Here is a 22,986-nt window from a genome sequence, read left to right as displayed (position 1 = left end):
CACACAGAGTTAAACAGAATTGTAAAAAGTCCGCTTCTAGACCAATGGTTCTCAACCTGTGGGTTTTAATCCCTTTGGGGGTCAAGCAACTCTTTCACAGGGGTCACCTAAGACCATCAGAGAACAGAAATATTTACACTATGAGTCATAACAGTAGCAAAATTATAGTTATGAAGTAACAACAAAAATAAATTTATGGCTATGGGTCACCACAACACTGAGAAACTGTATTAAAGGGCTGCAGTGTTTGAAAGGTTGAGAGCCACTGTTCTAGGCACACATCATGAGGAAATCCTCATGGGAGGGCCCTCAAAGATGCTGGAATAGATGAAAAGCACGTGTGGCTGTGAAATGACATCAGAATCAAACACCAGACCTAAGACCAGGCAGGAAGGCTGTGACGGTGGCTACCCCAGACATGCTCAGGCACAGCACATGGTCAGCGAGATCATGGAGGCCTGGGGAGGCTCCCTACCCTCCCTCCAGCAGCATCTGAGAACACCTGCAGCTGGCCAGACCCCGACGGGAATCATTAAGGAAGAAGAGAATGATTCTCCTGATGACCCTCACGTCGGTACATCCGGAGAAGTTCTCACCTCCCTAGAAAATCACGTTTTCTGGTACTAAAACCCCCTCTAAGGAGACAGCATTTCCCGAGAGATGGACAGGGATGGGCATATCCCTCGGTTGTAGAGCACCTGCCTATCATACATGAGGCACCAGGGTCTACTCCCAGCACCACCAAGGAGGGAGGAATAAACCAGAAATTATAAAAACCTAGGTAAATTCATTTATATCAAACAGAATTAGTTCAACCACAATTTAAATTATACTAGATAGTTAAGGTTTTTTTTTTCTTTTAAAGAAGTCAATATTAAATAATAAGAAGGGATTTTTGTCTAGGGTTTCAAGAGATTTGAGGGTGGGACTAGAGAGATGGCTCAGTGGTTAAGCATATGGACTGCTCTTCTAGAGGACGCAGGTTTAATCCCCAGCAGCACATCGTGGCTAACACAGCCTGTAACTCTAGTTCCAGGGGTTCTGACACCATTTTGGACTCTGTGAGTACCAGTCTCGCACATGGTACACATACATACACGCAGGCAAAATACCCACACATATAAAATGAAATCAAATAAAAAGTTTAAGAACCTAAATGTAAAACTATGTGCTTTTCACGTCTGACTTACTGACGACTACAGCCTGGATTCGTGGACACAGGTGTAACTACACTGGCAGACAGAGTCATGGGTCTCATCACAGCATATGTACACACACCGTCACACTGTGTTCTCGTTTCCTCCCTCCATCGCATTCAGTCACTAACGGAGATAATAAACACACCCGGGCCTGGCTGTTCTCAGCCCACTTCCTTCACTCTTCACAGCTCTGGATCAAGACCAGGAAAAGGTAGCACGTACATTCAGGGTGAGTCTTCAATCCCACACAGATCAAGGCCACCAAGAACATTCCCCACAGACATGACCTGATCTACAACTGCCGCTCTTCCCCGGCAAGTCTAGGCTGTGTCACGTCACAGCAGCATATTGGTAAAGTGCCGTGCTTTTTTAAGCTTACTGAAAGCATACTGGGAAAGGGGAGCCACCCCTCCTTGTCTCACACTCCAACATGTTTATGTCAAATGTCCTCCAAAATGCCCTGTCCTGGGTCAGCCCTCTCTCCCCTGCTCTGTAACAGGGGCAAAGAAAAACAGCAAGTAGCTAAGGGGATTAAAAACACTGCGTCCTTGAGAACAGCTAGAAGGTGAACCCTTCCCAACAGATCATCATGCTGGTCCGCGGTCTGATACGCCTGCTGCTGGTCCGCGGTCTGATACGCCTGCAGTGTTTCTTCCCCGGCCCATTCCTTCTGAGTGCCGCACGCCTCCACTGGATGACGTTACCTTTGTTTGCTCCCGATCAGGATACACCAGTCATGTCTGGTGATGTTATCTGTTCCTTGCTATTTGTTCTCTCCATGTTGGTTGCTACATATTCAATAAGCCCATTTATCTGGAACTGTAAGTACAGAACTTGAAAATGTATCACAACAAGAACCTGACCCATTATTTAAAATAAGGTAAACGTCAGCCTTCCAACTTCAACCAGGCAGCACGCATGTGATCCTGGCACTCAGGAGTCAAAGGACGGAACTGAGGAATGCACAGCAATATTCTGTCGAGGGGAGGCAGGGAGGCCACAGGCTGGGAAGAACTGTATCCAAAATATATCGGGCCTGCCACACACGCCTTACAGGTTCCAGATCCACTGATCCAGCCAACAGAGGCCTGAAGCTGCCACAGCAGTCTTGTTCTGTAGGTGCTACAACTGAACTCAGTACCCCACGCTCATACGGCATCACTTTACCAAGTAAGCCACCTCCCCAGCCCACGTACAAGTCATACAGCTCTCCATTGAATCAGATAGGAATAACCAGGGACGGCTTATGTGTGTAGGCTGCATGGAATACTGCACTTATTCACAGAAGGGCCCCAGCACCCCAGGACTATCCACAAGAGGTCTGGAACCGATTCCCCTCAGATACTGAGGGACAACTGTATCTGAAAGAGCACCCATAATGCAATCGAACAGGGAAGAAGTGTTGGCTTCTAGGAATACTACAGTGGGAAAAAAACATCATTAGTCTTACTCAGCTGTGACCCCCAAAGCTACAGTAATGACTGGCCTGGCAAGTGTACGGTGACTAGTGTATGGGGGACAAACACAAGGGAGGTAACCATCCTGCCCCTAAGTTCCCATCTTTATACCTAACAACTAGTCCACGTCTCAACCCTCATTAGAGAAGCTTCTTTGTAAAGATAGCAACTGATTCAGAGACCAACAACCTGTCTATACTACACACACACGCACGCACGCACGCACGCACGCACGCACGCACGCACGCACGCACGCACACCCCATTCAGGGACCACTGGAAGAGAGAGCAGAACAATTTAGGAGCCTGAAGAAGTAGAGTCTGTATCAAATCAGTGTCTGCTGCACACATGAACTCATGAACACATGTGGCTAGGGCTACATGCATACGGCTTGCACCAAGTCAAGTCAGCCAGATTTCCAGCATGGATGGGGAGGAACGCATGAGATCCCAGCCCTATCTGAAGAGCTATTAGCAACTGGTGGCTGCTGGAGGAAAAGGAACCACTTTTCTCCAGGGATATGGCCCCTGAGAGACTACCAAGCTCCCATAGATGGTCTCACACCCGTGCACATCAGACCACACTAAATGGACTCAGTGGGTATTCAGAGGGGTGGGGGTACAGCATGAGAGCAAGAGAGCAAGCTCAAGAGTGCACATGAAGCTAGCAGTGGAAGTGGAGCTGATGTGATAGGAAAGGAAGTGGAGGTGGAGGCAGAGGAGACGGATTGGATCCAAACATAGTATATGCATGGATGACTATGACATAAAATATTGTTTATCAATAAAGATGCCTTCTAAAGATTTTCTACAGTTCCTTTCAGATTCTAGCTGGATTATTCTACCAGCTAATTTCCTTTAAGAGGTTTCTTGAAGGGCTAGAAAAGATGGCTCATCAGTTAAGAGTACACACTGCTCTAACAGATGGCCTGGGTTCCAGTCTCGTATAACCACCACCACCGCCGCCGCCGCCTCCACCGCCACCACCTCCACCACCTCCACCACCTCCACCACCTCCTCCTCCTCCTCCTCCACCACCAGCACCACCACCACCTCCACCACCACCACCACCACCTCCTCCACCACCTCCACCACCTCCACCACCTCCTCCACCACCTCCACCTCCACCACCACCACCACCACCTATAACTCAAGTTCCAAAGACTCTGACACTCTCCTCTGGACTTCAGGGGCACCTGCACACACATGGTGCATATAAACTCACACAGGCACACACACACACACACACATACATACATACATACATACATACATACATACATACATACATACATTTAAAAATAAACTTTTTAGAGTTTCTTGAATCACTGAATTAACGTTTCCAACAGCTTCCTTTTTAGCAAGCTAAAAGTAGCAACTCTTTCCTGATAAATTAAAAATATAGAAAGTAAAATATAACAGAAAACTGACAGTCTCTGTCCTGGCTGGTTTGCTAATGGGGAAAGGTCCATGCTATGAGATAAAAGTACACGGAGCCAACATGCTGGTAAATGCCTTTCATTCCAGCACTTGGAGGCTGGCTGAGACAGGAAGATCAAAAGTTCAAGGCCAGCCTAAGCTACATAGCGTTGAAGGCAGCTCAGACTCCATAGCAAGACCACATCTCAAAATAAAATAAAGTAAAATAAAATAAAATAAAATAGAGGCGTGGCTGCAGCTGCCTTTCAGTGCACACCCAGACTGACTGAAGGAATGGCCAGGCTCTGAACACTAAGTATTATTACTGTCTTCGTGTGCAGTGCGCTGACCTTACTGGAAATGAGGGGATGCTTTAGCCCTGACTAGTTTTCCACTGGATGATCGGGGTAAGCGAGCTGGCTATAATAAGGTCGCTTGTCTCTGCAGCTGTCTTTTCTGAGGCGCTGTCTGTGGTCCCTGCCCAGGCCTGTACAGACCATGAGGCAGGACTGTTAGCTTATTATAGAGCTGAGGAAGCAGGAAAGAATCCAGCACCTCGGAGACTGAGTTAGATTACTGCCAGAAAGTACTTCAGGGTGGGTAAAATCATTATCAATCCAGTACGTAAGGAAAGTATAGAACGTAAAACATGAGTGTGCTGTGCACGGGACAGTTTCTGTCCCCTTGGGCTGAGGACTCTGATGCAGGGGCTTTGTAGTGACGTGGTCTCCTCTCCTTCAACGCAGCAACTAAGTTGGATCACTGGAAAAGAGACTTGGGATGGATACCTGCTCTTGGAGGACAGAGGCCAGGGGAAGAGACTTGGCAACAGCAAAAGGTCTCTGTGCTCTGGGACAGGCACAGCTGTCACTGTGTTTGTTTTTGAAACAGGCAGATCTCAAGGTCACTATGTAACAGAGGATAATCTTGAATTTCTGACCTTCCTGCCTCCAACTTCCAAGTGTGAGGTGTGTATCACCACGCCCATTCTACACAGGACTAGAGAGCAGACCCCAGGCCTCATTCACCACCCCACTTCAGTGGGACACGCCTGCTTACAGGGTGTCTGCCCACAGGCCTTTCAGCACTGAGCTGCTGTGTTATCAGCCTTTCATCACGGACAAATGCCTGACAGAACAATGTAGAAGGACAACAAGTTTTCCATCAGTTTCAGGGCTTCAGTCCATAGTCAGTCCGTCTCACAGCTATAGTCAGGACAGGACAGTAGAGCAGGACAAAGCTGCTCACCTCATGGACACCAGCACAGAGAACAGTCCCATGCTTTCTCCTTCTTGCCCTTTAGTCTATCTGGGTTCTCAAGCAGGATTCAGAGTAGCTGTTCCCCTCTTAATCCTCACCAGAATTACGTCCATAAGCACAGCAGAAATGTACCTCACAAATGTCCTTGGCATTTCTCAGTCCAAGTTGACAATCAAGATTAACTATCACAAGTGCACCCTCTGTCAACCTGACACCCAAACACATCTCCTAAAACCATCTCTAATTCCGGAATATAGCAACAAGGCCATGATTAATAACACATAACAGAACCATCCTATGTATACCCAAAGTCCTTTAGTTCATTTCCCCAGTGTCTCAATAGTTCCTGCACTGGTCAGTAGCACTAGTATAAAGTTTCCTGAGACTCAAGACAAGCTCTTGCCTGTGAGCCCCTATAAGGCCAAAACGAAAGTTTTGCATATCCCAAGTACACAGCAAAATAAAGACCTCCAATCCAAAAGGGGCACAAGGCAAAGAGCACAGAGACCAAAGCAAGACAGGAATCAGCAGGGCAAATGTCAGCACCTACAGTTCCACGGCTGAGATGTGCAGTGGCGTTACCCAGGTGCCAAAGGCTGGGGAGCCCGTCCCCTACAGTTCCACGGCTGAGATGCGCAGTGGCATTTCCTGAATGCCAAAGGCTGGGGAGCCCGTCCCCTAGAGTACACCACTGCAGCTCCATGGCTCTTCCAGGCTGGCCCTGTTCACTGTCTAGAACTTTCCCTGGCGGACAGTCTACACTTGTAGGCTCTTCAGTGTCCTGGGGTCTCTGCCCCACCTCACACCCACTGCTCTCTCAAGGGCTACCTCCAATACTCTTACCTCTGTCACACATCATCCAGCCTCCCCAACATTCCTTGAAATCTGAGTAGAAGCCTCTGTGAACTGCCTTGCATACATAGCATCAGATGGGGGACAGCCAAGGCTACCACTAGCTTAGGCTATAGCGAGGCCCAGTGAAGACAAATTCATTGACCGTTCTAGCCCAGATCCCATGTCAATGCTTCTGAGCACAGAGCTTTATCTCTGTGTGTGTGCAGTCGACTTCCTCCACCAGGACCGTCCATGAGTTCTGCTCACAGATCTTAGTCTGTGCTGGACTATGATTTTCTGGGTAACAAAGCGAGGCTGGAAGAACTCCAGTAGGGCGTGACTGTATTACAGCTGAGTACATCAGTTCTTGTCTAACATGCACAGGGCCAAGGTTTCATCTCTAGTATGCGCTATGTCGACCAGGCTGGTCTCAAACTCACAGAGAGCCTCCTGCCTCCGCCTCCTGGGTGCTGGGATTAACACCAGGTTGTCCTCTTGATTGCAGAGTGAGTCTGCTCTCTGCCATCACTGAGGTGCCCTCAGGCACCTACCTGTCCTATTGTCTTGGTACACACAATGGTGCTAATCTCCAATGATTATCCATTGATTGGTCCCAATTTTAAATGTGATTTTTTAAAGCCAGTTTTAAAATGTTTCTACTCTGTTTTTCACTCTCAGTACTCATTGTAAATCAGGCTAAAAGTGGGCAGCAAAACCCCTGTGAGAGCTTGAATGCTAGACGGCCTTAAGTTTCCCTTTTCCAAGGGACTGGTAAGATTGTAAGAACTGAGAACCAAAGCTCTCTGTGAAGCTGTCTTCTAACTGTGACGGGAAAGCTATACCGCTGCAGCATCTACAAGCTGGCTGCCTTAAAAAGACCCGAATAGCTCCAACATCAGCTGACGCACTAACGTGAATGAGGAAAGCTCACAGGGCCCACTCCTAAATGAAGAACTATGACAACCTACAACTGCTGAGAGCGGGAGAATTAGTCTCCCCCAGCGAAGAGGCCCTAAATGACTCTCCATGCCAAGTGGTCAACCCTGGAATCAGATACAGACAAGCAACAGTAAACAGACTCAGCAAGTTGCATTTATATATGTATTCACTTATATACTTATATACGTGTGTGTGTGTGTGTGTGTGTGTGTGTGTGTGTGTGTAGAACAATGATAAAGAAAAACAGGTCATGAATTTGAGAGGAGCAGGGGTTAGAGACATGAGAAGCATAAGAAAGAAAAGGGAGAGAAATTATGCAATATTTGAATTAAAAATAAAATTCTTGGGCTGGAGAGATGGCTCAGCAGTTAAGAACACTGACTGCTCCTCCAGAGGTCCTGAGTTCAGTTCCCAGCAACCACATGGCGGCTCACAGCCATCTATAATGGGATCCGATGTCCTCCTCTGGTGTGTCTGAGAGAGTGACAGTATATTCTCATATATAAAATAAATAAATAAATCCTTTAAAAATGCTTCGTCTAAAACTAACCATACTGCCTTGCAATTTATGAGCCAATCTTAATGGAATATAGCAACACTAAAACTTCAACTTTGTGTAGTTTACACAAAACCTAATCCAGGCTTAAGAATAAACTCTCTCCTACCATGTTCTACTTGCTCTGTATTGAAATACAAGCCCGCTCTACCAGTTTACAAAACATCTGCTACAGCACGTTCCCTAGCGCGCAGACAGTATGGCCCCGGACTCAGGGTCTTGTACGACAGTAACGCCTGCTGATATGCCTGTGAGCACACGACAGTATCCAACACACACTGGCTGTCACTGCTCAGTACTACTGCTCCATTTTAAAATACAGAGGGAGGCAAGCCCAAAATTCTACAAGTGGAAGCACAGGACTAGTTTTATAGTAGAAGAATTAATGTATGCCATCCTATTATAAAAATATTTTCAAAAAATATTATAGGGGCTAGAGAGGTGCTTGGCAGTTAAAAGTGCTTGCTAGTTTTGCTGAGGACCTAGGTTCAGGCCCAGAGCCTACAGGGCAGCTCACAGTGAACTGTAACTCCAGTTCCAGAGGATTTGACACCTTCTTCTGGCCTCTGAGGAAACCAGTCCCACACACACTGGACAGACATACATGCAAATATAAAAGACATACATGAAAATATAAAATAATTTTAATAAAGAAAAATATAGTTCCCCCAAGAGTAAAATAAAATATAACTAGTTATTTCCTAAGTATCATTAAGTCATAACCAGATTAATTAGCAATATTTCTAACTTAATATATTACCAATATTAGTTACTTGCTTCCAGATTCTTACCATGTTATAAATATGTACGATAGAGCAGACTCGTTTTGTTTTGGTCTCCCTATGTGGCCCTGGCTGCCCTGGAACTCACTGTGTAGACCAGACTGGTCTCAAACTGACTGAGATCCACCTGCCTCTGCCTCCTGGGTGCTGAGGTTAAAGGTGTGAACCATCATGTTAAGCTGAAGCAGCCTTTAAATATAAACTTTACAAGGAGGCTGGTGAGATGCTCAATGGGTAAAGGTACTTACTTCCCACCAACCCAGAACCCACATGGGGGAAAAGAAGCAACTCCCACAAGTTGTCCTCTGAACACCATACAAAGTGAAGCAAACACAAGCCTGCATAATATGCATAAATATTCACACCAGACACTCTCTTATGCCCACAGACTCTAAATATACAAAAATATATACTAAAAAGTGAATGGTCTACCTGCTAAATGGTTATAAACTCCATTAACAGTTCACCTACCTTCGAACCCACTCAAAATACACATCTTTGAAACTACAATCTCCTGAGGGTTAACAGAGAAAATGTGAGATCGCTCCTCAGGAGCAAAAGGCAGCAAAGCAACAGCCTCTGGGCCCAGCCCCTGCAGGAGCCTTGCCCAAGAGCCTACCTTCTTCTCCCTCCCACTGTCTGCCAGTGCAGTTTCTAGCCGGGCTTTGAAGTGTTCACAGTCCAATCTCAGCTGCTCTAATTCTTGTTCTTTTCTTTCCAGGTCTAGAAGAGACAGAAAAATACTTAAGACATGTGGAACCACACACAACATGCTTATAGTCCTGTGTCTAGGCTCTCTTCCATTTTTCAAGCTTTACCAGAAATCCTTTTTTGTGGGGAGGGGTGGGAATAGACGCTGGGGAGTGAAGCCCGTCCCATGCACACTAAGCACAATTGTGGCACTGAACTGCCTCCAGTCCTGAAAGAAATTCTCCTGTTATCTTACTTTGTGATTTAAAGACCTCATTTACTGCCAGACGGGTACTCAAGGCTTCGAGAAAGCGAGTTATTTATAAAGTACTGAAGGCAGAGCGGAGAAGCCTGACTATCTCATGGCACAAACGTGTGTCTGTGCCATAAAAAGCAGAAGGCATCTCACGAGTGGCCGGTGCCAGCAGGAGCTGACTCACAGAACAAGTCCCACCAACTGGAGACTGACTCAATGGAACAACTGCAGTAGTAGTCAGCGGAGGCGGGAAGCAGCAGAGATCAGCACAAGAACATGCTACCGTGAGGGGTAGTGACGACGACGTAACACTTCCTCTCCACCATCACTCAGCTTATGAGTCAAATGGCCAACAAAAACCTCAAAAGACACCCACATCAATAAACCGACGAGAAGCATATTATCAACTTTAGATACTGTCATACTGCAGAAATGCCACTGTTCAAAAGAATTGGGTATTAAATTGAAATTTTTAAGAATCTGATCTCAAGGCTAAGAAATCAAACATTGTTTTTGCCAATATATACAAGATTTGAGACTACGTCCTGAGAGACAGTGACGAACAAGTCCTGATGCGCTGGGACCCCAGGGGACTTGGGCCTGGCGCCCAGAGTTCGTGACTCCACGCGTTTAGCTGGGCCTCAGAACTTGCCTTTCTTTTCTGTAAGGTACTTCTTTCATGGACACATCTACCACATCTGACTCCTTCCCGCCACCATTATCCACTCTCACGCCCCTCCCACTCCTGATGATCGATCACCTGACGGCCAAGAAGCCTCCTCTTTTTTTTCTTTTTTTTTAAATTTTTTTATTATATATTTCTTTACTTACATTTCAAAGGTTATTCCCTTCCCGGTTTCCTGTCCATAAGCCCCCATTCCCTCCCCTCCCTCTCCCCCATACAGGTGTTCCCCTATACATCCCCCCTATTGCCCTCCCCCATATACCCCTGTACTGGGGTCCAACCTTGGCAAGACCTAGGGCTTTCCAAGAAGCCTCCTCTTATTCTCACGGCTTCGGCTGCTGCTGAGTTTGGACATTTTTATGACCTTCTGAGTTTAGTTCCTGTGGCATGAACATGGAGTACAGCGACTCACCAGTGACTGCACCACTGAGGAGAACCATCCCCTTTCATCCTACACCAGTAGCTGCCAACAGCTCCTCAGGGAGGGTAAAGAAAGGGTGCGTTTCTTTTCCTAAGATTTATATGTGGGGTCTGCAAAGATGGCTCAGTGGTCGAGAACAGTGGCTGCTCTTGCAGAGTTTTGTTCCCAGAACCCACACGGCAGCTTACGACAGCCTGAAACTCTGACCGCCACTTCTGGCCTCCTCAGTACCAAGCATGAATACGGTGCACAGGCATACATGCAAGCACTCACACATACACTGAAAAGAAATAAGTCCTCTCTTTTCTGTATAAATGTTTGCCTGCATATATGCATCCATACCATGTTCACCCCTGGTGCCAGTGGATGCCAGGAGAGGGTGTCAGATCCCCTGGGACTGGAGTTACAAACAGTTGTGGGTTACCAGTGCTGGGACCCAAATCCTAGTCCTCTGCCAGAGCAGCAAGTACTCTTAACCACTGAGCCATCTCTCCCGCCCAAAGAAATTAAGTTTCTAACAAGGCTCCTAGGTGAGGTTTTATGGGAATCATACTTCAAAAACAACTTCCTCAGCTCTCATCACTAGCAGTAGGAGTGGAATGCACAGTGGACAAGAGGGCTCGGCTACAGCAATGGAGGAGTATAAACAGAAAGTAATGGAACCCAGGAAAGGGAGAGTACCTCTAAGAACATATGGAACCATACACCCCTCCACCTCAAGGAGAAACAGTTTTCAGGCTGAGGATCAATTCAGCACAGGCAAGGGAAGGGGCAGGCTTGGTGCTCCAGAGGTCTGAAAAGGCAAAGGGACACTTACACAAAAAACCCCAGGGACTGCCTAGAGCCACTTGGCATCCCAAGCATTCTGGAGAAAGAACAAGGAAAGCGTCTACATTTCCTTGAGACCCTGTCCAAGAAGGAAGATTAGAACCCAAAGGTCAACAACAAGTTGGAGATTATGAAACTGGCTGGCAAGAGCCCGTTCACATTTCCTAGAAGCATGCAAGCTGGGCTGGCTATTTATTCTCCCTCCGTCAGAGCTCTCCTCCCTGACTTTTCAGGTCTGTCATACCGTATGAACTCTCCCTTGTCCCACTAACCCTGACCACCCATGCAACCAAAGAGCAGTGGACCTCTAGCTTTAAAATAATACTGTTGAATACATGTAACCGTGTTGAACGACACCTACACATACCCATATTACATTATAAGCATATGTGAGCTATGAAATACAGACCATAGCCAGACAGGAACTAAACAATAGAACTACCAGCAGTGTCGATGTTTGCTCCTGGTAACCAACTCTGAAAGTCTGCTTCTGTTACTAAACTTTGCTACTCGAACACAGCCGAGAGGAGGGGGTAACTAAATGTCTACAAATCTTGTCACGTAAAACCAGCCGCCACTTCCATTATATAAGTTCCTCTCGTGTAGCTTTCTGTGAGCGTGCTGCAGGTTTTCAGATCAAAGCAACAGGCTCAACGAGGCCTGGGTCAGGACATGGAACCTCAGGAAATTCCAGGCCACAGTGCTCAGGAGACTGTCCAGCCCTACAGCGATCCTATCAGCAGTGTCAGAGCACCCCCTAGTGGCCCGATGGGACCACTGCTTGCAACCAACCACCACCACCACCAGGACGGGAGATTATCATGGTTTGTTTCATGCTGCACCCCAAGTGCTTAGGAAAGTGTGTGGAATGTTGTAGACACTCCCTAAATATTTTCACACGAGTGTCACTTCTTTATACATTCTTCACCCTTCTGCGTGGACAGACAAATACAGCTTTAGTTAAAACAGAAGGTCTCCCTTAAGAACACGGGGCTTTAAAGTCAGGAGGTGGTGGTGCACTCAAGAGGCAAAGGCAGGCTGATCTCGGAGATCAAGGCTGGCCTGGTCTACAGATCGAGTTCCAGGGCAGTCAGAACGATACAAAGAACCCCTGTCTGAGGGTCGGGGATGGGGGGAATAAACTGCCTTTGGCCAGGAGTGGTAGTGCAGAAAGCAGATCTCTCTGAGTTCCAGGCCAACCTGATCTACACAGAATCTCTAAAACAGTCATAAAGACAATACATAAGGAAACAAAAACATATTGCCTTTACAAATTTTTAAATCTGCAAACAGAAATAATATAAACAATGCAATGGCTGATACACAGAACGGAAACATCTTACACGAACTCTGTCACAGGGTGTCTGTCACCCAACCTAGCTGCTTTCACTGCTTTTAGCACCCAAACCAAGAGAATCTCTAGCCACCTAACTGGATAGAAGGCGGCGCACTAGACAGGCTAGGATACAGGGAAGCCATCTATGCACAGACTATTTCAACAGCAGTACTCTGGAATGAGGATCTTTATATAGCTCTGGCTTTGTTTGGGGGGTTAGATCACAGTCTCACCGTATTTTCCAGAATCCAGCTGGGTCAGTCTTCTCAGGGCTGGGATAATAGGTGTGTACCCCCATAGCCCGATAGGTTTGATAGGTTTTGGTGGTGGTGGTTTTGATAGCCCTATGGATTGAACGGAAAGTCTCGAGAATGCTTGGCAAGCCCTCTGTCACTAAGCTGTCTCCACAGCCCTCTTTTTTCATTTTTGAAGTTACCCAGGGTGGACTTAAATTTACTCTGTAGTCCTGGCAGAGCTCAATGTCAACACCCACCCCTCTGCTACAGCTCCCCGCTATGTAGCTGGCATGGCATGTGACACAGATGTAGTTTTGATGGTGTTGGTACCATGAGAATGAGTATCTGCACATTCAGCCTACTTAGGAAGAGGGACGGGAGCTGCTGCTGAGAGGCAGGGCTTCTGGAAAGCAGCTCACACGGGGTCTGGTTTCTCTTCCCCGTTACCTGGCGTGTCTACAACACGTCATCAGTTGTTTTCCATAAATGTGAAATCGTTTTTACCACAACAGCTGTCTGAAAACACAGATACTTGTAAATAACCGTTAGCCTTTTCCTTCCCGGCACTCTGGAAGCGTCAAGAGAAAGAGTGCAGTGCTGACAAGCTCCATCTTCACTTTGAGCTGAGATTTGGGCGGTGTACACATTCCCAGCACATGGGACGTACGCCTCACAGGCCAGGGGTTAGCAGGGCCAAACTCGGGGTGAAACCTCGACAGGCAGACCTGTTCCTTGCCTCTTTCTACCGAACGTTCCCTGGATTAAGAAGCACTTTGGCAGACCCTACATGGCCTGTTCTTCACGGTCTCTCCCCTCACTGGCCTCCCCCTATCTTCACACAGACCTCACTATGACCACGGTTAAAACTTTCCTGACAAGGGGTTGGGGATTTGGCTCAGTGGTAGGCGCTTGCCTAGCAAGCGCAAGGCCCTAGGTTGGTCCCCAGCTCCAAAAAAAAAAAAAAAAAAAAAAAAAAAAAAAAAAAAAAAAAAAAAAAACTTTCCTGACAAGAAGGTCATACTGGACTAGAGCCCATCAGGCCTCATTTTACCCCTGTGAAAACCTTTTTCCAAAGTCCCGTTCTGAGGACCTGGGGACTATACTTGAAGGTACCTTTTCAGGGAAATTCTTGACAGATACTCTGCAACTTGCCAGGGTTTCATCAGACTGTCAGCCCTTCGTGGGGCACTTTTACTGACATAGTTTTCCACAGCAAACAGACACTTCCAGAATGATCTGCATCCTACAAGTTTCCCAGAAACAAGCCGTTGCAGAAACTCAAGGGCTCCAGAACCAGCTCTGGGCCACTATTCCAGAGGAGCTGTTAAGTATCTCGGGTACATAGAATAATCCAGTGACCCACAGAGGACGACCACATACGTTTACCTGGTGAACACTGCTTAAGTCTAGTCAACTCACTTCTACAGTGGGCAGACTGTACACTGCACGACCTGCATTTCCCAACATGCTGAACTGAAATCCATTTGCCTACCGTACCAAATGCTATTCCTTCTCCTGAATAAACTAATTCTAGGATGCCTTTTAACTGTCCCCTAAGTCTACTCCATAAAGCTGCCTTGGCTTCCCCCAGCCAACCCCCTTGGGATTCTGGTGGCCTTTTATAGTTGTGTGGCATCTGTGACACACCTCCCCTTTCACTGTCTCTGTCTTTTCTTCCCTATTGCGCTCCAAGATTATAACCATCTGGTGTACTTGTCTTTCAAGTAACCACTAGAGGGCCCCCGTGGACCGAGATCCTCAAGCTCACAAGATGTTCTAGCAGAATCTAAAATTCCCGATCATCCTGTCCCTTTCAAGTCACAAGACTCTGGGATATGAGGACAATCTGGACTTGGTATTTCACTCCAGCCTCCACAGGGTTATCAGGCCAGGTAGACAGGCATCTCCTTCCTCACCATTCCTGAAGAGGACAGCCTTCCCTGACTGAGGAGGACCATTCTTCAGCCAAACAAGCGCCTTAACCTCTTAAGGCTCTGCTTCTTGAAGCTGGCTCTGCCCAGGACTCGGCTGCCAGCAGCAAATCCTTTACCGTCCTCACTGTAATTACAGAAAACTGAAGGGCTCGGTCGCAGTCTCTGTCCTTTTAGCTGGCTGGTCTTGGATGATAACTGAAAGCCCCACAGTGCTCTCCCTCTCCCTGTCTCAACTGAGACCTCAACACGATCAACAACCGTGCAGGACTCCTCCCTTCCTGCACTGCCCAGCACTGAAGAGCACTGACAATGTCCACGGGAGTATTTCATATTTACACACTTTCCAACTTGGTAAACTTCAAGTCAAGGCTCTCCCAAGTTCACTGTGTGATAGCATCTGAGCCACAACTGACGCTGCTGGGCTGTGGATCTGCCAGAATGCTCTCTCCAAAAACACTTCCTCCAAGATTCTACAAAGCAGGTACCATACAAACCATTCAGAATGATTAAGTCATCTCAAACCTGCCACATCCTTGGAGACTTGGGGGTTGGGGGAGTAACAGAGTCCTAGGACCTTACTCGGGGCCCGGTATGTAGCCAGGCAAGTGCTCTAATGCTCTTAGATGAGTGCTTTATAGTTCCAGAAAACACAATGAAATGCTAGCCAACATGGAGGACGCGGATGTCACAGATGTCCTGCCTCTCCACACTTCTACCATGCCCGATCCTGACCTACAATCCTTCCCTTTACTATCATCTCATGATCCCACCCATCCAGTCAGAGCGAGTCCAGTGGAGCCTAGCAGTCGCCCTGAGGGATACTCTCCATCCCACCAATCCTTCTAACTCATCTGGATCCTCAGATTCAAACCATCCCCCAATACACACCACTTGATCTGTATTTTAGGATCATTCCAGTTAGGGGTTCCAAGCTCCTCTGACCTCAGCCAATCCCCTCCCGTCCGCCGTGAACATCCCACCTTTACTGCCTTTCTTCTGCTGGCCACAAGTCCTGCACAAGCAGGAAAGCCACCTGACAAATCCAAACGACCATCCTTACTTACTCCCTTTGTGACTGTCACGAGCCTTTCCTTCTCCTCCTTAAAATAAACGGTGCTCTGCGGGGGATAGAGAGCAGCTCTTTCGGAGGACCTGGGTTCAATTCCCAGCACCTACATAGCAGTTCACAACCGTCAGTAAGTCCAGTAACAGAGGATCCGACACGCCCTTCTAAGTTCCTCAGGCATGGCACACATACATGCATTCAGGCTACATACTCAGACGTATAAAATCATAAGTGTGCCTTTTCCTCAGTGTTGCCTCCTTAAAAGACGCTTAGACAAGGCACTGCTTACCTGCCCAGCTTCTCAGAGGCAGGTCTCATGCTAGCTCGTAATCAAGTTCGGCATGCTATCTGATACCTAGCTCACCCACTCGGGCCCTTGGGAGGCAGAGGCAGGGGGATCTCTGTGAGTGAACGGCCAGCCTGATCTACATAGAGAATCCCAGGACAGCCAGGGCTACCAAGTAAGACCCTGTCACAAAAAAAAAAAAAAAAAAAAAAAAAAAAAAAAAAAAAAAAAAAAAAAAAAAAAAAAAAAAGAAGAAGAAGAAGAATTCAAGAGCAAAAAGTAGATAAAGGGCGCTGTAGAAGGCCATCTCTTCAACCTTGCCTTGGCCAGAAGAGCGGAGGTAGTCAGGGAGGGCCTAAGTTGAAAGTTTACAGTGACCTCCCAGGAAGCAAAGGACACGAGGTGTGCCTAATGCCTAATACAGGGCTCGTGTCTGGGTCGTCAGTGCTACTCTGGGCAAGGCTTACCCGTCAGTACAAAGGCTCCACCGTTTGCTAGCTGGTCTTTATTCTACGGACAAGGAGCAGCTATTGTAACAGCTTCGCTCCAGTGGTAGAATGATAGAATCAGGCAAAGATGACCAGGCTGGGGACAGCAGACACAGCCTAGAGGAGGCAAGCACAAGGGCCCCACCAAAACAGCAGAGATGACGACAGCTGATAAAGTCAGACAGCATCTCCCGAGCTCGCTGGCGGTACAGCTCCGAGCTCGCTGGCGGTACAGCTCCAAGGCAGGCCAGGGAGAAGCGGCAGAAGGGAATCAGTAGGAGTCAGGCAGAAGAAAGTAAAAACGATCTTGCTGACTAAGTGGGAGGGTGCCCTGCCACTTGTCGGGCTACAGTAGCAGGCCCAGTTAGAGCCAGCTGCCAAGTAAACAGGAAAGTTATGTCTCCCATTAACGGGAACGTGTCACGATGTCACTTCATAGTCATCGAACTCCTTTCCAAAGCTCCCCCACTTTCAGAAGGAGAAACCTGACCTGGCCTGAAGAGTGACGCACAAACACAGCCTGGCTTCCTGATAGCCTCAGAGGTGCGGGCAAGGTCCGTCTACACAGTGTTCTACATTTATTTGAGCGTCACTGTTTAGGAGCAAACAAGACCCGGGTCCGCTTCACACTCAGCCCCTAGTTGCCTCTTTACACAAAGCTCCACCTTGCTCTGAGCTGTCAAAGCAGCGCTTAAGGACTTAGGGGGCTGAAGTAGGAATGTCTACTGTTTGAGGCCAGCCTGGGCTGCACAGAGAATTCGAGGTTATCCCAGGATATAGGAAGCCATCTCCAACATAAAACACTGCTTCATTCCCACACCACCTAAGTCCAAGCCTGTCCCCAGAGCCCGGTGAGGTGCCTCCCATTCCTCTGTATGTGTGGTCACGCACGCCTCAGTGAGACGTAACCTGATCTAGTCAGACACACACCTGTCCCTGATTAGCTTAGCATGGGCACTTAGAGTCCGAATGATCAATCGAGAAAAGATGCCAAGTGGGAGTCAGGGAAAGGCGGATGCTGGCGACAGAGATGCGTCCAGCAGCCACTCGCATCAAAAGGACTAAGGCTGTCTGTGTGCACAAGACTGCCTTGGGGAGGCTATGATGAAATAGGACAAGTCTGGGCCTCGGGCACCTGCACTGTCTAAGGGCTTCTGAGTAGCAGTTTTCAACCTGTGGGTCACAACCTCTTGGGAGCTAGGGGTCGAAAGACCCTTTCACAGGGGCCACCTAAGACGATCGGAAAACAAAGGTATTTACATTACGATCCACAGCAGCAGCAGAATCATAGTTATGAAGTGGCAACGAAACTATTTTAAGTTTGGGGGTCACCACGACATGAGGAACTGTGTCAAAGGGTCACAGCGTTAGGAAGGATGAGAACTGCTGGTCTTGAGAAAGGTGAATAGGCAAAGGTGACCAAAAGGACAATGCAGAGATAGATGGGGAAGGGACACACAGCCTGGGAAGGCCATGAACCTCAAGTGAACAGCCCCTGTAGTCTGACTTTATCAAGTTACCAGATTCATGTGTGGCCCCTGGGAAGGAGACTGGCGTCTAATCCCTGACGAATGAGATCCTGATATGTTTTCGCAGACCACCGGTTCGTGGCTTTACAGTGAAACAATCAGCCAGCAGGCTAATGCACTCTGTTACCAGGCAGCATTTTCCTTTTCTGGAAATAAATGCACTGACGCTAATTGCTCTCAAAACTTGCCAGCTGAGCATGAGATCAGAATGAAGCGGTTAGAAAGTCAATAACCGGCGACAGGAGGAGTAAGGCCCCCCAGGAAGATAGTGACATAGCCAGGGAATGGTGACGGCCCTCTCAAAGGGAGAATGTCGTCCAGTAAGAGGTAGACTGTGGAGGAGGCCACTGGGAGGGCACTTGTGGAGGAATACCACCCAAACACCGGAGTAACAAGAGGGGCAGAGGGCAGGCCAGCACCCCTCCCACCCAGTCCCTCTCTCTTTGCTCAGAGAGGCCTTCCAATTCCAGTCTGTAGGGGGTCCACCTCCCAGAATACAGTACAAGGCGGAAGTTAATGGCTGAGAAGACTCCTGACAGAATAGGACAGGGCTCCGTGTAACCATTACCGTTCACTCCTTTCTTTTTTTTTAATTTTTAAGTTCACACACATTGACATTTTGCCTGTAGGCGTGTCTGTGTGAGGATAATGGATGCCCTGGAACTGGAGTCTCACAAACTTCTAACTGCTTCACCCTTCTAACTGAATAGGGCTGGCTAACTGGCCAAGTACATGTGTACAAACTAGAAACCCACATTCCAATCCCTTCTAGCTTACAACTTAGGTGGCCTGATTGTCCTCCACTTCTGAGATCACTGTGCTGCCTGTTTCACGGCTCTCAGGCGAGGCTTGAACTCGGTACATAGGGGAAAAGGATCCTGAACTCTCGGTCCTTATACCTCCACCACCTAAGTACTGGATTACAGGCACGGGCACCATTGAGACTGGCTCGGAAACCTACATTCCTCAGTCAAGACACTTTCTTGGTGGGGGAGGAGGTAGGGGCGGATGAGGACACCTTCGGGATGACAGGACAACACCACACTGGTGTGGGGGAGGGGCTGCAATCGGGACATAAAGTGAATAAAAAAAATTACTGGGGAAAAATAAGACACTTCCTTATTTGGACTTACAGCTCAAGACATTACTTGGGTCTCTGGGGCGCACACTATGAGGGCTGGCGGTCCGATGTGACTCGAGAAATTAGCCTTAGCCACCGAAAAGCTGATTGGATTGCAGTCCAGTCCCAATTGGGAAAGTGCTGTCGCAAGCTCCAAGTACCTCCCCCCCCCAAAAAAAATAATAATAATAACAGGGTCCTGACTGGTATTTGATACATTGTTCAAATGTCAAACTATTTGATACGTTGTTCAAATGTCAAACATCTGGATAAAGGAATCCTAGCAATCCAGGACTTAGCTCAACACTGAAAGCTGGCGCCCCCTACCCACCTAAAGACAAGAGGGCACACATGAGGGAAAACTCACTTTTTTCTACAATCTTCAACTTCTGGAAGCTTTCCAGTAACTCCCCATTTAGTATTCTGGGTAAGAAGTCCCGGATTTGCATCACTTCCGTCGTCAGCCGCTCCAGGTCCTTCTTTCTGACTTTAACGAATTCTTCCTTAGATTCCATGTGCTAAAGGAACAAGCAGGTCTTAGCATTGTAGTATTTCTCTTCAGATGACTAGAACTAGCAACCCAAATCAACTTTCCTTTTCTTTCCAGACTCTTACATTCATAACTGCCTCACAAATGTGTTTACATCATGTTCGTGTGTGTGTGTGTGTGTGTGTGTGTGTGTGTGTGTGTGTGTGTGTGTTTTTGCGAGCGCGCGCATGCGCACGCGCTGGAGCTTTGATTCGCTTTTTGAGAGGGCGGGTCTCACTGTGTAGCCCTGGCTGTTCTGGAACTGGGCAGACTAGGCAGTGTGCCTGCCTCTGCCTCCCTAGTGCTGGATTACAGGACTCTTCCACCACCCCTGGCATCTGATGTCCCTTCTGTTACACATATATGGATATAGATGTGTATTCGTGAGTGTGTTTGTGTATACGTGGGCTTTATATACAGAGAGCCTTGCTGGCGGTGGACGAGGGTGGTAATCCACACCCATAGTCCTAGCGTCTCAAGAAAGAGACTGAGGCCGAAATATGGCTTTGCCCAAGCGTTGGAGACCAGCCTGAGCAACACACCAAAATTCTGATTCAGTAAGAATGAATACAGCGGAAGAGGGAATGGAAACACTTAAGAGGAAAAACCAAATATACATTTCTAAAAGCCAAAGAAAATGCCCGCAAGTTAATGCGCCCCAAACTGAACTCCAGGATGGCATCCCTGCGGCTGCATTTGGCCTCTGCTGTCCCCAAACATTCATGCTACTATACAATGGCGTCCCACTGGAAGTAGGCGTCAACCAGGCCCTCTTGTGAAGGGACACCAGAGGCAGAACCCAGATAAGTGCACGGCTCTGGTTCCCCGGAGCCTCACAGCCTAAAACCTGAGCTACCACTTTTTTTTTTTTTTGGAGCTGGGGACCGAACCCAGGGCCTTGAGCTTCCTAGGCAAGCGCTCTACCACTGAGCTAAATCCCCAACCCGAGCTACCACTTTTTAACTTGAAGGCCTCCACAGATGACTTGGAACCGCGCCTCGTGTCTCTGGTCTGGCCCACCCTTGCGCGGCTCCCGGCCTGGCCCCTTCAGGGCTACAGGGACATCTTCTCAGGCACAGGAGCCACCCTGAGGGAAGTAAACACCAGTAGCTCCCATATGTGGGGCACACACTGACCCGGCAGGCCTCCTCAGTACCGGAACCCTCGCCCACGATCGCAGCCATAGCCAAGGCCTCAGCTTTGTGCGCCTGCGCAGAGCTCTCTAACACACGCAAAAAAAGTGCGGGAATCTGAAGATGCCCGACCATACGGAAAGCCGCGAGGTTCAAATCTCGCCAAATTTGCGCTTCACTCTCGGCCCCTGGACCCAGGGATGAGATGGAACTGGATTCTACTGCGGCTCTCCTCCTTCAGTGTTTCAGACTTGTGACCTGCAAAATGAGGCCTGAGTGTCAAACAGAATCTGTCCTTCCCTGTTTACGGAGAGGATGCTAGAACCAAACCTACAAACTGAAAAACCGCACAAGGAGAACCTCGTCGTCCCTTGGCCAAGTGCTTCTGTGTTAAGGGATGCATTTTCGCATGCACAGAAGAGTTATTTTAGCTAGGTAACTGAGGTTTGAAACTAGATGTAGTGGTACATGCCTATGTCCCAGCACTTGGGTGGTGGACGCTGGAGTTCAAGACCAACTTGCTACATAGCGAGGGAAATCTAGCCTGGGCTACATGGGGGGGGGGTTAAGAATGAAATAAGCGGGGTTGGGGATTTAGCTCAGCGGTAGAGCGCTTGCCTAGCGAGCGCAAGGCCCTGGGTTCGGTCCCCGGTTCCGAAAAAAAAAAAAAAAAAGAATGAAATAACCAAAGCTTGGAAGAATATACTAATCTAGTAATTCTCAAATGTTTGAGGACCTAGAGTTTTGGATGTCCCTAAAGTAAGCATAACTGTTAAAAGACTTCATTCATATTAGTTTAGTGTGTTCCCTGCTCGTTCTGGTTTTATGTCAACTTGACACAAGTTAAAGCCATGAGAGGAGGGAGTCTCAATTAAAAAAAAAAGTCTCTATAAAATCAGATTGTAGGCAGACCTGTAAGGAAGGACCCCACCTGTTGTAGGTAGAGCCAGCCCTGGGCTGGTGGTCCTGGGTTCTATAAGAAAGCAGGCTACAAAGAGCAAGGCCGTAAGCAACATCCCTCCATGGCCTCTGCATCAGCTCCTGCCTCCAGGTTCCTGTCTTCTTTGAGGCCCTGTTTGAGATCTGGTCCTGGCTTCCTTCCATGGTGAACAGTAATACGGAAATGTGAGTCCTCCCCGGCTTGCTTTTTGATCCTGGTGTTTCACTGTAGCAATACTCACTACCTACTGCTCAGAACTGTGTGTTTTGAATGCAAGAGGTCTTAAAGACAGAGCCAAGCTCCTTCCCTGTTAGACCCTCAAAATTTTTCCCTCTCCAATGGACATCCCTGCGTCTGACCCAGTCGTTGTGGGCATGGGTTTGCTGACTCCCCATTCAACAAGTTTGCACCCGTCCCAAGATGCAACAGGGAGGCTTGCTCTCTATCCTAAGACGCTGCAGGAACGGATTGTTCACTACACCGCACCTCTGTAAGTGCCCTTGTTGCTTCAGGGACGGGTTTCTCTCTCTTCTCCAAATCCTGAACCTGTCCTAGAACGCTGCAAGGGTCTCCTCGCCCCCTCTGCACTCGTCCCAGCACATTGGAAGAGGGCCCATTCCCTCTATAATGCTGCGTGCCTGCATCAAGACTCAAGGCACTGTCCTGAGGGGAACGGGACGCTGAAGGGTGGGAGAGTAGAAGTTGTCCCTGTGCTGTCGTAAGCCTCGGGATGCCAGGATAATGGCGTTCCTTCTGGGTCTCAAGTCTGCTCAGGGAAGCCCGCGGGGTTCACAGACACCGGGTGAATGGAGGTGGCAGGACCGCCGCTTCCCTGACAGACCTTTGTTAGCTGTGGTTAGACTCTAGAACTGCATCAGGTTAGCCGTAGGCGTCCTGCCGGAGGAGATCTGACCCTAACTACCGGCCCAGAACTTGGACCACCCACAGGATATACTTCAGTAGCGGGGCTACGCATCTACTCGCACAGGGGCCACGCGGGCTCCCTGGGCGCGCGGCAAGCGGCGCACCGGTGACGCCATCACCCACGCGCCGCGGCGCCTGCG

General features: G+C 48.3%; 1 protein-coding gene across 1 annotated transcript in view; it reads right to left on the bottom strand.

Moving 5' to 3' along the window:
• Positions 1-21,035, bottom strand: part of Hsf2bp (heat shock transcription factor 2 binding protein) — an 82,180-nt gene extending 61,145 nt beyond the window's left edge. The window contains exons 1-3 of the mRNA XM_032888695.1: positions 20,986-21,035; positions 19,688-19,838; positions 9,065-9,168 (exon numbers count right to left, since the gene is read on the bottom strand). Of these exons, the coding sequence (XP_032744586.1) occupies positions 9,065-9,168; positions 19,688-19,838; positions 20,986-21,033 (303 nt within the window). The 5' untranslated portion in view covers positions 21,034-21,035. The remainder of the gene's footprint in view (positions 1-9,064; positions 9,169-19,687; positions 19,839-20,985) is intronic.
• Between the last annotated feature and the right edge of the window lie 1,951 nt (positions 21,036-22,986).

This window comes from Rattus rattus, chromosome 18, assembly GCF_011064425.1.
Source record: "Rattus rattus isolate New Zealand chromosome 18, Rrattus_CSIRO_v1, whole genome shotgun sequence".
Taxonomy (NCBI): Eukaryota; Metazoa; Chordata; class Mammalia; order Rodentia; family Muridae; genus Rattus; species Rattus rattus.
Note: the sequence above shows the minus strand (reverse complement) of the source record. Positions and strands in the feature narration are given on the sequence as shown.